This window comes from Carassius auratus, chromosome 27 (genome assembly GCF_003368295.1).
Source record: "Carassius auratus strain Wakin chromosome 27, ASM336829v1, whole genome shotgun sequence".
Classification (NCBI taxonomy): Eukaryota; Metazoa; Chordata; class Actinopteri; order Cypriniformes; family Cyprinidae; genus Carassius; species Carassius auratus.
Window position 1 is genome coordinate 13146015 of NC_039269.1, and position 18777 is coordinate 13164791.

At 37.5% G+C, this 18777-nt stretch overlaps 1 protein-coding gene across 1 annotated transcript in view; it reads right to left on the reverse strand.

The window, feature by feature from the left end:
• cdh18a (cadherin 18, type 2a) overlaps positions 1-18777 on the reverse strand; it is a 43304-nt gene that overhangs the window by 15400 nt on the left and 9127 nt on the right. The window contains exons 3-5 of the mRNA XM_026205967.1: positions 10355-10649; positions 5683-5802; positions 257-424 (exon numbers count right to left, since the gene is read on the reverse strand). Of these exons, the coding sequence (XP_026061752.1) occupies positions 257-424; positions 5683-5802; positions 10355-10649 (583 nt within the window). The remainder of the gene's footprint in view (positions 1-256; positions 425-5682; positions 5803-10354; positions 10650-18777) is intronic.

Genomic DNA, 18777 nt, shown 5'->3' on the forward strand with positions numbered 1-18777 from the left:
ACAGAATAGATGTGATTTAAAAATCTTTTGATGCGAATATTGAAAAGTGTTGGTTGCGCTCAACTAATTTGCAGGGTTTATTTGGGATAAACCTGCACAAGCTCAATAAAACTTGTTTACTTTCACAAAATAAAGCTTAAACGACTTCAGCCATTTGGGATACATTCATAGTACATTCAAAGGGATTTAAGGATTAGATGGTTTCTGTAGAAGGGGTGTGCCTAAAATCCAGACCAAGAGAAGCAGGGACTCGTACTTTGAGGGAATCGCGGTGGATTGTCATTGACGTCGGTCAGTGAGATGTTGACTGTCGTGGATCCGGACAGACCCCCGACAGAGCCGGCCATGTCTTTGGCTTGGATGATGACAGAGTACATCTCTCTAGTTTCTCTGTCCATGTTCGGCAAAGCTGTCCTGATGACACCTGTGATCCAGAGATCAGAAAGAATAAATATAGTTCTCACTGACCTACATAACCCATATTTCATTATTGGATGTTTAAAAGTGTATTACCATTTTCTGCAAATTATGGTGTTTCAGTACAAATATTAAAACAGCCCACATTTCCATAGAAGACAAAGATTAGGGAGGTCTTGAACCCTCCACATGAACTGAAAACAAAAGTATGTAGAACTACAAAAGCCTTGTAATTTATTAAAAGTAAAAGTTAGCATTGGTGAGAATATAAGACTTAAAGACAAAATTTAAAACAAGTCATGGTAACAATTAGTATAGGGTACCAATTCTCACTAGTTGGTTATTAGCATGCCTATTTTTAACATATTAGCTGTTTATTAGCACTCATATTCTTCATGGTCATATTCTACATCCTTGATCCTGCCCAATGACTAAACCTAGCAACTACCTTACAAACTATTAATAAGCAGCAAAATAGGAGTTTATTGAGGCAAAAATCACAGTTTTGTTAATAGCAAGAATTGGACCTTAAAATAAAGTGACCAAAGTTATAACTACCACAAATGGTAATGCATGTAACACATATTCAAAGCGCTTTCGTTTATTGAGCTATAAGCTGTCTTTAAAGAAATTAACATGTATTTTTGTCAAAATATTTTATGGAAATCCTCCTAAAATGGATGAACATCTCTTGAAAGTTACTGTATAATTCATATAAAGCAAATTCTTGATATACTTTTGTCCATGGAAAATTAATGACTAGAGTTATGATGCTCCTACAAAGGAAAAGGCACCATAAAAGCAAAATAAAAGCAGTCTACAGAACTCATGGACAATATTTTAAGTCTTATGAAGCCATATTGCAGTATATCTCTGTGTGAGGTCCAGACTCATATGAAGTCATTATTTCAAAGAAAATCTTGCTTGATAGCCATTGTCAGCATTTAGTTTCACTTTATGCAAAAGAAAAGCATCTCATTTTGTTTTCCATAGAAGATAGAAAGTTAAATGGGTTTTCAAAAGACAAGACTGAGGGTAAATAATGAATTTTCAAGAGAACCATTGCTTGAAATCAAACCGCTAGCCATTTGATGGCATTTCCAGCAATAACAGCCACCCTTCACAGGAAAGGTGCGTGTCCTGAATATCATGTGTACACTGCAGATCTATGACCTTTGGTTATTGAGGAGGTGAGCTCATAGCGAGTGGTTATCCTCTGCTTTGCCCCAGTTCTGACCTGGTACAGGTTCTTTTCGAGCTTGACAACACACCAGCAGGTGAGGGCTGACCTTTCACCTCTATGTACTGTTCTTATGTGCTTTAAGCCCATAGCATGAACCCTCCTTTCCTGATGTGCACACACACTCTTGCACAAAGCTTGCTGGTGATCATCTCCTGCATACTCCACAACTCTTAACCAAAGGCTGCCATCTGCTCCAAACATTCCCTCAGGAGATAGAGGATAAGACAGGGATGAAGGAAAGGCTGGAAAGCAGAACAGCTTGCATTTGCCATGTGAACTTGTATTTGTGCCCCTTTACGCCATGAGATCCCATGGTAATGTGTCTGAGAAATGAGCACCAACTGACATGATATACCAAGGCTCCAATGCACCAACATGGGATGTTTAAAAACACTGGAAATCAATAGCATCATTTCATAAAAGCATAAGCTCTTTCAGTGCATAGCACTAGAAACATTTTATTTACTTCTTAGTAAATATATAGAGGATACTTCTTGTCAGTTTAATCAAAAAATATATGAAATGCCTTGATGTTTACACACTCAAGGTAATCAGTCATCAAAGAAATCAAAAGAAAAGTGTGCATTATCAAGCCAAGCTATTAACGTGGGACATATCCCATTCTTTTATTGATGTTTATAAATGATGTAACCTGATGATCTGATGATATATAACTGTGGTTCATTTCATATGGTGTGTTTTTTTTTTTGTCTGGTGAAAACCTGTATACATAAATGTAATATTATAGGAAGGAAGGAAGATGAGTAGAAAACAGTAAATGTCTGCATCTCTGTAACTATACATGTTTCATGTTTTAATCTGTCATATAACTAGATAAAAATGCTATAAACTATATGGGCAGTATAAGTATTTCTGTCTGATTGTCTTAAATATAAATACACACACAGTACCTACAAGGAGCACAGAGGACCTGTAAAGGAATGACTAGCAGTGAATTTCAATTTCATGTCATATGTGAAAGTGTGAGATGGACAGTTTAAATATTCTAACATGCAATGTTTTCTTTTTAAATGGACACGACCAATAGGAGTGAGAAAAAAATATGCTAACAGATACCTCAATCCGCCAGAACAAATAAACACATGCCAGTGTTTCGGCCCCAGAGAATGTCATAGAGATTGCACCCAGCCTATTGAGAGCAGACAACACCTGCCAGGACAGGGGATTTCAGCAGACAACACAACGAAAAAAGCAAAATGTTCATGTTAAACAGGCTCTTAGTATTCAGCTAGTAGCCACACAGCAGAGACAGAAAGTAAATAAAGCAAACAGGACCAGACACTGATGCAGAACTTGGTAAGCCCTGTTCTTTGTACTGAGAGTTTGATTTCCTATGGAACAATAGACAGTCAACCTTATAGTGAAAGTGCAAAACATCACGCCGGTTAAGCATCACCCACCGGTAAATGGGGCGAACTAACTACTACACAAAGGTGCAGTTGAGGTAATTCTCAGATATGAGGATTAGACACAATGATTCAAGTTATTATGCTTTACACAAAGGTGGATGGGTGAGAATAGCTTGGGTATTTGTAACTGTAGGAAGAAAAACAATTATTCCACTATGCTATATTAAACCACATTATACTACAAATATCGTATTCTACAAATTACTAGATTAGACTAAAATAAAAAGAACAATCTCTAATCATTTTACACTAAAAATAAATATATAAATACATTTTAACACAAAAAAATTGCTCTGAAAAAAAAAAAAATAATAATAAAAAATACAATACTAAATAAAAGTGCTCCAGTAACTATAATAGTATTGATGCAGGTATTCTTTGGTGATGCTTCAATCGGATTATCAAAAAAGAAAAATGAAGTGCAGAAAATAACTAATAGTAGCAACACTATTAACTTGACTAAAATTTTCAGTAGTTTACACAACAGAGTGTTGTGTTGCACATACAGTAAAGGCTTCACAATTAAGTGAACTTCTATATTTATCAAGCATGCTCTATTATAATTTCCTTTCTGTCTCATATAAAGTAAACAGCCCTTTGTTGCCCATGTTGGTGCACTGGGGCCTGGTTGTACAATATCTTGTCAGCTGGTGCTCATTTCATAGTAAACATTAACATGGGATCTCATGTTCAAGTTCACATGGCAGACTCAAGCTATTCTGCATTCCAGCCTTTCCTTCATCCTCGCCTTATTCCCTATTTCCTGAGCAAATGGTTGGAGCAGATTTATATAATGTAACCTATACAAAATAAATAAATAAACAGATTAATTAATTAATTAAAATAAATAAACTACTGTATATCTATGGATAAACTCAAAATGTGAAAACAGCTTTTTACAGCTGTGATGCTCAAAGCAGAAGATACAAACCTCCGTCAATTCTTTATCTCTCTCCAACAGCAAAAGAGGCTCTCTAGACCTGGAGTATTGGATTATTTGAGAGTGATTCAAACATGCACACACACTACTCTCAGTGCTAAGGGTATAAGCACTTCCGGACAAAATGAGCAAGCAACACCGATATGCAAGATTGCAACATTAAACCAGCGCCCTATGATAATAACCCCTGATGTGAACATTATAATACAGTATAGCTTCTTAATCCCATCAAAACCTTCATGATAGCCACAAACAGGGGATTAGAGATGAGAAAAGAGTTGAAAGAGTGACCATGGAAGGTTTACAGTAAATCCAATCTTATAGTTTTAGCCCCAAAGACACCAATAAAAGACAAACCGCCATCAGAGATCTGCTGCTTCAGTGGAGGATGGCAACAATCCCATGGGTCCCAGTGGGAGGGAGACTGAATAAGCAATTGCACAAAATAAATAAATGCACAGTGCAGTACCCAAGAAGCAATTCTGTGTAAATTGGCGCAGTTTCATGGCGGATATCTGAGGGATAGAAAGTATGTATTGGTACTAAGCTGAGTCTCTTGGGTCAGCAGCTCATGCTGTTGCTGACAGGGCGTTTCGCCTAAAAAACAACGCACACACTAACAGCTGGAACAGATGCTATTCACCATTTTACCTCGTACACTGCTGATGTAGATGTTTGTGCATCTACACACACCAGCCTGGCACACTCAAACACATATAAGCCAAGCAAATTCATCCTGCACCAAATAGGCTCTATCATGGGATAAACACTCTGCAGGTTGGCGCTTTCAAACTGGGACAAACACCCCCCAGGCACATTCAACTTGACATAAACAAACACCACCACTGTGGAAACTGAACCAAATGGCTACTAAGAACAGAATAAAAAAACGAGGGAGGAAGGAAGACATTAAATTAGGATAGACAAGGTAAGGGAGCAGTACATCACAGCAAGTAGGCCACAGTTCGGGCGTTTTCAAGCCTACACAGAACCGTGTAGTCCGGGTCTAAGGTGCCTCACTCTCAACGTTTCAATCATGTGTTGGTATTATGAAAATGATTTGTTTATCCACCCTGGCTTTTTGCGAGTAATTGAGTGTACCATGTAAGTCTCCAAAGAAAACCATCCATATTCATTGCCCTCAATGCAGGTTTATTGATTTATTTCTGAGATACAATTGAGAATGATATTTTCCACATTTCCTGCATGATTTATTGGAATTTCAATGTAGATGCCCGAGTCTGAGTTCCGTTTGAAAGAGCATACATATTCATTTAATGTTTAACTGAAGTCCCTGTGACAAAATACACATTTTGGTACTGGTCGGGAGGGGTTTTTCCCCTCAACATCACTTCAAAGGTGGAAACAACATGTATGAAAGGCCCTCAACAATGTGAGAATGCATCAATTATTCTCCACATAGGGTAGAGCAATAAATCGGGAGTTCCTTTGTGAGCCTGAAAGCTGTTTTACAGAGAAAATGTATCTGTGCTTCCTACAGCCTATTATTGTGGAATGACTCACCCGCTGGTGACTTCGCAACAAGCTCATAGGAACAATCAGAAAATATTCAAGTGTAGCCTTCTACAGTCAAAGGCATCTCAAAATGTCCATAAAACTGGTTATTTGTAGAAAGCGAGGTCTTTGCGTACCAGTTTTGGGGTCGACGGCGAAGAAAGGCTGCCCTTGGAGAATGCTGTAGACGATCTTGGCGCTGTTTCCGTAGGTGGGATCATCGGCATCTGTGGCAGTGATCTGGAATACCGACGTTCCTGCATGGACATAAAACATATCCAAGTTAAACTGCTAAAATTATTCACATGCTCAGATTTGCATTCATCCTCATTAATGCATGCCACAAGCATGCTTCGACAGAGGCAGTTCTCATATGCTGCTTGCTCATTCAAGTGATTCATCGCATGCCTCCTTGACCTGTACGGAGTTGAATTCACCTGTCATGAGCCTCTCTCCTTCAAGCCTTAAAGCATCTAATGCTATTACGAAGTGTGTGGGGCTTGGATGGTGGCGATAAGGCTGCCCTAACTTGAGACACATTCGCAGTTTAAGAACACAAACGCAATAGATTGAAGGCACCAGGCTCTAGAATAGCCTCTTTTGAAAGGCCAGAGGCCGTCAACCAGCTTATAAGGCTCTATCTGCATTTCTAGTGATTAATTCATCACAGCTTGATAAAGTGGAGTCAGAGAGCTCGCCAGCTCACTGCTGGTATTTGTTCTGTACCCAAAGCAGAATGTCTTATTCAGAAGGGCACAAATAATGATTTGAGGATAACAAATTCCAACACACACTAGGCAAAAAAAAAAAAAAAAGATGAAAAAGAGAAGCTGATTATTTAACATAAAACAAAGCAATACTTCTAATGAATATATATATATATATGAATATATGAATATAATGCAAAGGCATGCCTGTGAAGCGAATATAATTAAAGTGTAATATTTATGATTGAAAATGTCCACAGTGTGGTTTGAAGCTTAATAATCTGCTTTTATTTATAATTTATCTGATATATCAAGTAAAATTTATATTCTAGATCATACTGTACATATTTTCTTATTTTTGAAAAATGTATCACAGTCTCCACAAAAATATCAAGCAACACAACTGTTAAATATTAAGAGTTTGAATAATGATTTGGAGCTTAATAAATTACTGGAAAAATTGCTTTTTGAAAATTTATCTTTTTTTATTTAATAAAATTGTAATATATATTTTTGTAAAACTAATAATATTTCAAGTTTAAAATTTGATAACAATGGTTAATAATAGTTCAAGTAAAAAATATTACAGTTCCCTTTCATGGGATCTTCAAACTGCATCCTCTAGGGGTCACTATGGGGAATGCCTTGTCATGACCCCTGTCTGAAGCATACATTGAAAAAACTTCTTTGACTGTTCTGTTTGAAGTGTGCATCTGAATGTGGTAAGAGCGATCTTTCTCTGTCTATCATGGTGGCGACTAGCAAAGCGTTTAGACAGTGTGTGCATCTGTACCATCATTATTTGACACCCAATGACACACAATCTTTGCGTTGTTTGTTTTGGTAAAAAGCAGGAATGGGATATCCGTGAGGCAGCAATCTGTGTGCATTGTGAATGTTTTTCATTGAAAAAGCAAAGGTGGGGATCACAGGTGGATCTGGCTGAGGAGTTTAGAGAGGGACTTTCCCTTTCGCGCTTGTTGGCGGTGGACAAGAGAGAGCTTCTGGAGGATGATGTTACACCTTTAATACTTTTCAATACAGTGGCTAGTGCTCTGCTGGGTTCGGCCCAGGAAGAGCAGGAGATATCCGAGGATTGTGAAGGAAGCTGAGGCTGAGCTTTCTCAATTCTCCTGCCCTGTGAATGTAGAGCTACTGGAGGTTATGGATCGTACCATGGCAAAGTTGGACTTGCCATGGACCATTAGCCCTTCAGCTCAGGTGAGCCTTCCATTTCTGCCTGATCTCCTAACAGAGTTCGAAAAGGAATGGAAGAGGCCGTTTTCTTCTCGCATCCATTGATTTCAGCATACAAGTTATGCCAACATTGAGGCAATGTGTGAAAGCAGCTATGAGAGGATGTCCCCTGTAGAAGAGATGCTGGCTAGCTAACTCTCTGTGGGGGAGACATCCTCTCTTAAATCTCCCTCCTTGCCGTCTAAGCCCCTTCAGGATCTTGCTTAAATGGCAAGGCATACACAGCAGCAGGTCAGGCTGTTGCTTCATTGCACATGATGGCGGTGCTTCAAGCATATCAGGCTGACCTGCTGAAAGACCTAGATAAAGGTGAGGGCCTTTCCCCAGATCAGGTAGCTGAGCTGCACCGCACAACAGATCTCTCTCTCCGTGCTAACAAGCAGGCGGCCTCCGACATGGGCAGGTCTATTGATACATGAGTATCTACTCGTTCCCTTTGGAGGTTTTTAAATCTGCCCTTATCCTCCCCTTCCTAATTCCCCTGTAACCACCAGCTTGCATAACAGTCTCCTATGCTGGACCTATGATAATTTTGGTTGGTTCTATGGTTCAAAGTACCGCCTTACTGATGGTCGGGACTAAAGGGAGTAACTTCTTTAGTGGTGGTAAGAGTGCACGCAAGACTCTGCGCACTTTCTTAAATCCTGTACAGTAAGGGTTACGCACTCAGCTTTGTTCCCTTTCTTTGAGTTTGTTAGACCTTGCTTTCTTAAGCTCCACTCAGCCAGTTTGTCTTTTTTAATGCACTTCAAGCATCTCTTCCCTAAACATGAAGGGCTATTTGATTCTCGTAGTAGTTTAGCAGCGCTCCCCTTGGTAAGTGTGCATGTGAAGTCTTTGCACACTTTTTGAAATCAACACTGTGGTAAGTTTTCACGCTAGTGCTCTGCATTCTTTCTAAAATCCTATATGGTGAGGGCTTAGTGCGGTTGCTTCATGCCCTTTCTTGAGTTTGTAAAAGCCCCGTTCATCTTGAGCGCAACTCCACCTATGTATCCTTGGATACCTATCTAAACATGGTGTTACTTGGGATCTGTTGAGACCGTTCCTTCAGCAGGCTTATGCAAGAGCAAGCGGTAGCCCCTGTGTGTCAAACAAGACTTAGTATAAAATGCTAGGCTCTTTGCCGTACCCCTTTAAAGGAATCTTACTAGATTCCAAGCCTTGAGCTCTACCCTGGGTCGAGGCCTTTACAGGTAAGTTGGGTATGTAGCCTAGGCCTTTGGCCATAAGAGATAATGTCATGAATAGCTGTCTAATGTCCCAGGGGCAACTCCCATGTAAATGGTAGAGTTTGTACTTAGTGCTTGACATGATTCTGGCCTGCACTCCCCTCAGCATGTCGGCATGGGTATACTGTTCCCCATAGCGACCCTTACAGGATGCAGTTTGAAGTTCCCTTGAAAGGGAACATCCCATGTTGCAAAAATAACCATGGTTCCCTGAGTAGGAAAACAGACACTGCGTCCTCTAGTTTCCTGCCATGCTTCGGACACAAGCTTCAGACGAAGAAGTAAATGACGTGTCCTCCCGGCGCCTAATTATCAATAGTCACACTGATAGTGATTTCAGGGGCTGTCGCGGCCAACTTGTTGGTGCTTTTTCAATGTATGCTTCAGACACGGGCCACGACGAGGCGTTCCCCATAGTGAACCCTAGAGGACGTAGTGTCTCATTCCCTACTCTGGTTACTTCCCTACGTAACAAAAATAAAATTTGTTACCGACAAAAATATCTGAACAAAGTATAAAATAAATAATTAACATTATTAACATGGATTTTATTATTCAACAGTAGGCAACATTTGAAGAGGATCAAAAAAGTTAATCAGAGTTGCCTAAGACAAGAATGCATTTAGGTTTTAGGTTTTAGAACAACTCTGATTAAAGGTTTTGATCTACTTCAGATGTTGATTAGTTTATAAATTAAACCAACAATATTTGCAATATGTAAACTATAACACTTCTGAATACTGTACAGTTAATTTTGTCAAAAGGTACAGATACATGTGCAGATAATTGTCTTCTATTGGTGTTACATTTTTAAAGTCTAAACTAGTTTTAAAGACTCAAAATGTTTCAAAAAGTCTCATTGAGAGCATGAGAGCAAATAAAAGCAGTGAAGGAGAGCGATTCAGGGCCAAAAGTGAGAAATAAACCCTGCCCTTACCCTAACTGTGCCCAGAGGGGAACATTGTGCTGACAGGTTGTGAGGAATGATAATTTCACAGCTATTTGGCTTGAGTCCAGCCAATTGATTTGGATAGGAAGGAAGAACTCTGCGGACAATTAGCACTTTCCTGACGGTCCATTTACCACAGGGTTGATGTGCACTGCCATCGATGCAGACTGCAAGCTCTGCATGTGGATTACTTGTGTATTAGGGTGGATAGCACAGATCTATAAAACACTGACATATTAAATTGAGATACAGGTGTAAAAAGAGGTAAACACAGCTGTTTTTTGTTTATCGAATGCTGCATTCATTTGGAAGCACTTCAAAATATCACCACCCCATATGAGAGGTTTTTGTGTGAGATATTGGTTCATTTTTGACATAACTCCTGATATCACTTTTTCTACAACAGACAATATCCTCTTGAGAGGCTTTATATAAGAAACAATAGCTTTAATAAATCCTGCTATAAATCCACCACAACCAACCAGCAGCTTGAGATGAGCTCGAGTCCAAGCCAGAAAGGCTCAGATATGCAATGGGACTCTGCGGTCTGAAACTGATGACCCAGCTAATAAAACCTATGCTTTACTGACAAAATGTTCCTCTGTTCCCCAAGCACAGCCCCAGACACCCCCTCAGAGACCGGAGGTCCTGACTCTTGGCTCACCGATGTCTGCCATCTCAGGCACGGAGGCTGAAAAGGGGCCATCTGGGAATTTAGGGGCGTTGTCGTTCACATCCTGGACCTTGATGATGAATTCGGACTCAGGTTCCACAGCTCTGTTGGTGAAACGGTCGACAGCCCGAGCGTGGAGGACATAATGGCTCTTCTTTTCTCTGTCCAGGCTTTTCTTTGCATGAATATCTCCCGTTAACTCATTGATTGTGAATATGGTACCGGCACCTTCTCCAGAGAGTAGATATTGAACGGAGCCATCACCTTTGTCTGAGTTTGAGTGTAACTGAAAGTGACAAAGAAAAGAAAAGAAGTTTTATTTTTGCAGCACTGCTATATAGCTTTAAACCAAATGCAAATGTTCTATGGTGTTAAAACCTTATAATTATTTATTCTGACACATTTTGCTATTCTGAAATGCATATTATTTGCACAGAATTTTAGAGAGAGAGACAGTGAGATTCAAACCCTTGAAACCACATTGAAAATCTAGCTAGAGAATTGTGCAAAATTCTGAATTGAAGAACAGTCTTCCTTTTAACTGTTTTGTAAGAATTGAACTGTAATTACGAGAAGAAACTAAACTAACTATATATAACTAAATGCATATTCATTTCATTGGAATTAATTGCTTACATACAGAACTGCAATGTCCTCTCTAAATAACTAATTTCAAATTCTCTTCACATTTAGGAACTTAACCTTGAATTTTAAAAGCATTCTCAATAAAATTCTGTATAGGTATACTTTATTGTCCCCGGGGGAAATTTGTCTTAGGCTCAGAAATACAACCACAACATGACATAAAACATAGTAAGAAAAAAAAGGTCACAGTAACACATACCATACAATATAACAATTTAGTGATACTGAACATGTGACTTTGTACAAAAAGACAGATGTTCTTGCTTCCACTGAAGCACAAGTTGCTCTTTGAATTCTCAAATCATGCTGGGGATCATCAAGTTTGACTAACTTTGATAGATGTTATTTTATTTTATTTTTTATGGTGATATTCAAATTTCCAATAAAACAAATAATAAACATTTTCCCTAATGCTTTCAGACTTTTGGTCCCTAATTATAAATACAGTAACTTCATAGCATAGTTTTAAATGCCAGGCTTTGCATTTGTAAAACCTCTAACTATAAGGAAACAAGACATGAAATGACATAGACCTAGATCTAGAAATAAATTAGCAAAGTCAGAAAGCACAAAAAAATGAAAAAACTCCTGTCATAAAATTTATGGGAGATTTTGTATAGTTCAAGCTTAAATGTGTGATTTTTTTTTTTTTTTATGACAAATCTATCATGATAATGACTGTGGCATGCACCAGCTCCTGTCAAAGAATGCTCTTGATTTATAATTAGCTTGCTCTTTAAATAGAACTCACATTACATGTACCAAACAAGCACAAGGATATCCCATGTGCTCTGAGGAAATACTTTTTAGAGGAAACGACTGTCGTTCACCCACAATTTCCACTTACTAAAAGAGGCCTAAATATATACCCGTGATATTACTCCTTCTCCATTGGAATGTAAATATAACTCTTTCATGACAATTTTTTAAACTCATGGGTAAAAAGAGCATGGCAGACATGGCAGAAATTATACACTACACTTTGACATTATGAGGCAAAAGCCTGTGGCTCCCAACCAGAACCAAATTGAGTTTCATGTGAAATACACATGCATCACAAGGGTGAAAGGATACCTCCTAATAAACATGGCTTAATCCCAGCACATTCATATTAGTTATGCAATAAGAGATTCTGTAAAAGAATATTAGTTTTGGTGCCTCAAGGTAAGAATTTTCTGTGATGCCAAATATAAATATCCAAACAAGTATTTCGAATTTGCATAAGCAAATATGCAGTCTACAGCTATTATGCTGATCCTTCAAAGAACCCTTTTTACTTATTTATTTATTTATGCACTAGCAAAATAAGTTACAGCCCTTGGTCTGTTTACTTTTCCATATGTTCTTATTCTATCTTAACATATCAATAATCCCAAGCATGAGTACAATATTAGAATTTCTTTTCTCGCCAATAAAATCATGTGGTGCAAACATGCAGAAAAAAATTAAAAGATCATAGAGAGAATCCCCTGCACCTTAGATTTTAAAATGGCATGTGGAGCACCTCCCCCAAAATTATTCACACATAAACCAAGATGGCTGTAAAGATTCTACAAGCCCTTCGCAACTAAAATGCACACCTTACTGTCTAGTTCCGGTCGTATTGTGAATTGGTGCATGTTGTTAAGAAAAAAAGAAAAGAAAAAAAGCTTGCTGTTGTAGTCAGAAAATACTTTTTAATTTTAATTTTATTTACTAATGAATTAATGCATTCATTAATTATGTATTTAAATAATTATTCTGTACACTATACATATGCACAGGGATATTTGTAACAATAGCCAACAATATATCGTATGGGTAAAATTATAGATTTTTATTTTATGGCAAAAAATATTAGTATATGAAGAAATGATCATGTTGCATAAATATATTTTGTAAATTTCCTACCATAAATATATCAAAACATAATTTTTGATTAGTAATATGCATTGCTAAGAACTCTCTCTCTCTCTCTCTCTATATATATATATATATATATATATATTTTTTTTTTTTTTATTATTATTTTTTTTTTGCACCCTCAGATTCCAGATTTTCAAATAGTTTTAATAATTATTAATTTTTACCCATTGGTTACATAACATGCCATTTTAGAGACATTAAAAACCAAGAGACATTTGAAACCAAAAATAAAAACATTTCCCAAAAATTTCAAACAAGATCTTTCCTTTTCTTTAGCATGGACACATTTGTAGTATGTAATTGACCCATATGTTTGCAGAGGTGCATCATGAAGGATAGCTTCTGTTCTGTCATCTTTCAGTGTGTCAAATCTGCTGACACATACTTCATTAGTAACACAAAAGCTATGCTCATGCAATTACAGCGACACAAACCACAGAACAATATGCATACAAAACAGCATAAAGCTTTGGTGAGAGGAAGCTGGATCTGACCATCACCTGAAACTGAGAAACACAGTTATTTTCAGGCCACTTATCCAACAATAAATGCTGCCATTTCAGTTGCTAATGATCACTAATGTGGCCTTAAAAAAAGGCAATCAGTCTGATCCCCCAAAAGAAAAAAAAAGAAAAAAGGAATTGGCAGAACACAGCCCCTGGTGTAAATAAAAAAGGAGAAAAAAACAACAACATTACTTGGCATGTTGCTTGGTTGCTATTCAAGCAGCTTTCTTTTTTCCCACTGTGTTCCCATAATTCTTGGCAGCCAGTGTAATCCCACCGAAGTGAGCAATTAGTCAGAATGACGTTCACCTTCCAAACCTTTCCCCCCTGGCTAACAGGGACATTCACCTTCACAGATATATATGGCAGGCGGGCCTGAAACAACACTATTTCTGGTGCTGGTGCCCACAAAACTTTCAGTATAAGCCTGGTTACAGCTGCAATGCAGCATGGCACATACAGTATTAAACCATACCAAAAATATGCTCTTATCCACACAGCTAAGCCAGAAACCCAAACCAGCCACTATTTAAGGATGCTCATACCCACCTCTTTCATTCTGCTCTGCATCCTCATGTTCACCTGAAGCATCCAGCATTATGAAAGATCGAAGAAACCTCCTACATTGTACTTTAGAAAAGAGTGACCCCTTTTTTTGAACTTGCCTTAGGTATTTATGGAAGCACCATTCTGTAGGTTCAGGTTTCCCTAATAGATGGATTAAATATTTGTATCATGCATTTATCTATTCCTAAACACCTTAAACCGAGGATAAGTAAAGTAAATATTTGTTAGGAAATGCCCTGATGTTGTGAGGAGAAAATTGTGAAGATCTTATAATACAACTAAACTGGCTCTATATACTATTTGCCTAGACCTAGTCTTATTGTTAACGATTAGTTAATGTAAAAAAAAAAAAAAGAAAAAAAAAAGATAGCTTGGTTTTGTATTCTAAACAATTTTTTTCTTCTTCTAGGTAAATAACCTGTCTCTTGGAAATATTTTGCATTTACAAAGTAAAATGGGTAAAAAAAAAAAAATACAAAGTCTTTTTTGGAAAATTTTTATTTATATAAAGTAATTATTATTATTATTATTGTTATTATTATTTATATTATTATTATAAAGGACAATACATTAGTTTGAAAACAAAATTAATGTTATTAAAAAGAGGAATACAAATATTATTATAATCTTATAGGTGAAATTCCTAAGAAAAATATGAAATGAAATATTTAAAATAGGGCATTGTGGTAAAAAAAAGAAAAGAAAAAAAAAATCAATGGGCATGTTTAGAATGCTCACTGGGATTAAAAATGATTTTAAGATTCAACATCCTGTGTGAAAAAAGTCACATAAAACATCAAGAAAGGAGGGGAGGCAGATGAGTGGGAGATAGAATGCATTGACTCGTCCAGTATGACGCTGTTCCCCTGCACAACATTACCACACAAATGAAAGGCTTTGAGAAACCTGCCAGACAGATATAGACTCAAATCTGAAAGCAGCCAGCCTAGAAAATACAAATGCATCAAATGCGATTAATAGGATTATGAATGAAAGCAAACACTTGAGCACAATGGAAAGTCATTAACCATTCGAAACAAACTGGGTGTGTTGCACATCTTGCATGCTAAGCAGTCTGATCCGGCTCGGAATACATCCTCCAATTAAATTATAATGGTGACCACTGAGTGTTTGCACACCTTGTCAAACACATCCATACACCCACACTCGTCTACGATTCATTCAGAGCTCCAAGACATTTTATTATGGTGCAAAAGTGATGCATTTAGATCCATTAGAGCACCTATTATGGGTCAAAAGCCTTTTAATGTATGCATGCTTTGAGGTAACGCTACTGAATCTTGCAGCATGAACATTTCAGTGCTTTAACATGGGGAAATCAAATCTCACTATTCTTATTGATTTATGGAATATTGCAGTGTTCATTATACTGTACATTATTAATCCATGCCCATCATTATTTTCATAAAATGCATGTGCCCTCATAAACTTTAACCAAAATAAACTCCCCTCCCTGTTCCCATTTTTTAAAATCTTACCAGAACTTAAACTACCAGAATAAAAATATATTTTGTATATTAACATTACTAATAAACATTTATATATTTTATTTATGAACCGATGTTCAGCTGTTCCGGATAAACAGTCATCAGAGCTGGTTAACACTGGTCACAGATGCAGGGATGTACCTCTAATTTAAACAAACTGATTGATCACTAAAACACTCACAGATCATGTTTTAACTTCATTATATTGACAGTCACATCCAGTCATATCACGATGGAGGCACTTCCTCCTCTCATGTGACTTTCCCCATTTATTCTCAATTACCCCCCACCAAACTCATGGCAGGGGTCTGTTAAAATTAAATGGGCTGAGAGGAGACGAGAGTGATGCCAACTCTTGCTGTAACTTTACCTACGGTGTCACTGTTGAACAGTTTTACTTTATAAAAACGAATGATTATATATATGCTTTTATGTCATATTTTGCAATATTTGCATGTTCTTCTAATCCTGTTTTCTTTTCTTTTTCTTTGTTTTTTTGAGGAGGAGGCACTGCCTCCCTTGCCCCTGGTCACAATAAGGAAGAAAAGGCGTTCAGAACTTCCATTTCATGCTAACTTTAAAGTCCACCCAAAAATGAAAACTGTCATTATTTACTCAGTCTCATGTTGTTCTGAGCCTGCATGACTTACTTTCTTCTTTGGAAAAAAAAAAAAAAAAAGATACATCGAAGAATGCTGGTACCCAAACAGTCAACAGAAACCAAAATTTGTTACCAGAATTCTTAAATAAGTACGTTTATGTTCCACAGATGAAGGTAATCATACAAGACTTGAGAGAGTGAGTACATGACAGAACATTCATTTTTGGGTGGACTGTGCATTTAACAGTACATGTTAATGTGTGAACATATAAATGAGACTTTGAAGAAACAATGCCCTATATTGTCAAAACAAGGCCCTAATTAGAGGCGTCTTGCTTCGACTGACCTCATTCTAACAGTCTTTTTAATATTCATAGGAATGTCTGCATCAAGAATGCACTAAAATAACATATACACTGAAAACATCTCTCTCTCTGCAGACATGACCATAATGCAGGGTTTGCGGTTACTGCTGCCGCAGACCTGAGTGCACAGGTTGCCTTGTGCAGGGGCTTGATGAACTGCCCACGCTACAAGAAGGAAAGGACTGATTAAATCAGGGCTCAGCCTTCGCCGCTAACCGCAAATTAAAGACGGCGTGCTGATAGAAAGGTCAATTTTACACTGCACCAAGAGCCCTTCACGTCAGAATAAGGAAGCATGCATGGGCAGCACTGAGTTTGGTAATTTGCCATTAGTGAGAAGGAGGTGAGCGGTTTAATGCAATCCTCCATCTTAAAAGCTGCAGTGACAGATATTCATCAGCCGGACAGACTCCAGTAGAACTGCAGCGAACTGATCTCTATCTGTCTTCCTCTACTCCAAAGTCTACATTACTGTAGATCCTCTCTAGTTATCACACACTCGCACTAATGTGTGCTACCAGTCTGCTGGTAAAGAGATTAACAGAGAAAGAGACCTTCCAGAGCTCCAGCAGCTTGCTAGCTTTCTATTACAAATTTCAAAGCTTAAGCTGTTTCTGGATGTGTATGTGTATATGTGTGTGTATGTGCTTTTCCACATGAAACGGGAGCATATTTACCACTGCAATAATCTACAGTATGAAGAACAAATTGTATCTGCTAGGCAAAAATAAAATAAACAAATATTTGCTGTATTTTTTTTTTTTCAATATGAAGGAGCGCTCAAGTAACCTCATGAGACTGTTGTGTCTCTCGCTCAGCCAGAAACTTCGTCTGCTATTGTTTAGATTGTGTTACCGTTGGATGCCACGGATGTATCACTTCTTTGACAAGAATCATACAATGAGCATAATGTTACTTGACAAAAGGGGAAAATAATTTAATACATTTTTGCAAATCATTATACAGTGTTTTGCTGAAGAGTTCAGTGTTGAAAGATGCATTTCAGTACTTGGTTAGTTAGCTTTAGTTAGCTTTTCAATTATGTTTTGACTTAAAATGTAAAAACATATTGTATATTTAACGCCCTTTTTGAGCCCCCTTGATTGAACATTTGGACTGCTGCAGTTAGACAGATGTCACTTTGCATGTTATCAACTCCATGGTTATTTTCACAGACTACGATCATATGCCACTTTAGAAGGATTTTTTTTTTTTTACTAAAATTTTTAAATGCACTGTAAAAATACTGTTTGAATTGTAAAAAGACAAAAACTATGATAACAACGAAAACCAAGCCAACTTATTTTATTGTTAATTAATTAATACATACATTAAATCATTAGGGAACCTTAAAAATCACACAATTTTTATGTGCTTTTTGTATTTTAGCATAAATTCTTCTAAAACGAGATGACCAAACAGCAACAAATATTGTTATTTTTAATGCTCTGCAGGTGTTGAATTGTTTTTCAGCCAACACATTTCAGGATAATTTCTTTCTAACTAAATATCCTCTCTGTGTGCTCCATGTCTAACCCACAAAACTTTGTCCCAATGAAATTTCCCATCTGCTTTTATAAAGTGACATAGTTTATGTTCTTATCACTAAATATTTGAGGACAGGCAGGGTTTTAGTAGAACAGGTCTGTCTGGGCCCCAAACCTCTTTTTGTCTGACCACTGAAATGGAGAGAGGAAAAGTTGGTGGTCTGGTGGGACCAGGCAGGAGAAGGTGTTAAAAAAGAGAAAAGAAAACGAGTGGAGAGGAGTGTGGGAGGCCATTGAGAGCCTCAACCCATTTCTGTCACTGCAGTTTAAGAAGGCCTGAGAGAAAATATTCAGTTCTCTCAAATCTTTTACAGACAGGTCACACCACAGCAGCACAAATTTAAGTGGCACCCATGTGAGCAGAACAAGGGCACTGTTTGGCTTCATATTTTGCAGTTTAATACAGGTAAGAATGTTGTCACACTGAGTTTCTTTTCTTTTCGATTTTAGTCAAAAGTCTCCCTGACAGGATCTAACCAGTTCCACTCTTTTCCAAAATGAGCTCCATGGAATTCAATTCCCTGACTTTTAAAGACGAAGTTTAAAAAGACTACATATAGTGTGACTAATCTAGTCCAATACCTGATCTAATGACTTCTATGAGTCAATTTTTCCACTGAGAATAAAAAGTGTATAAGCACAACTGGCGTAGCTCCAGTTCTTCTCAGTAGATCAAAATCATGTGGATCGACCAGTGTAGTCCAATTACACAACAAAATATTTGGTTCTTCTCAGTGATTCAGTGATTCCATTAGACCAATTACAGAAAT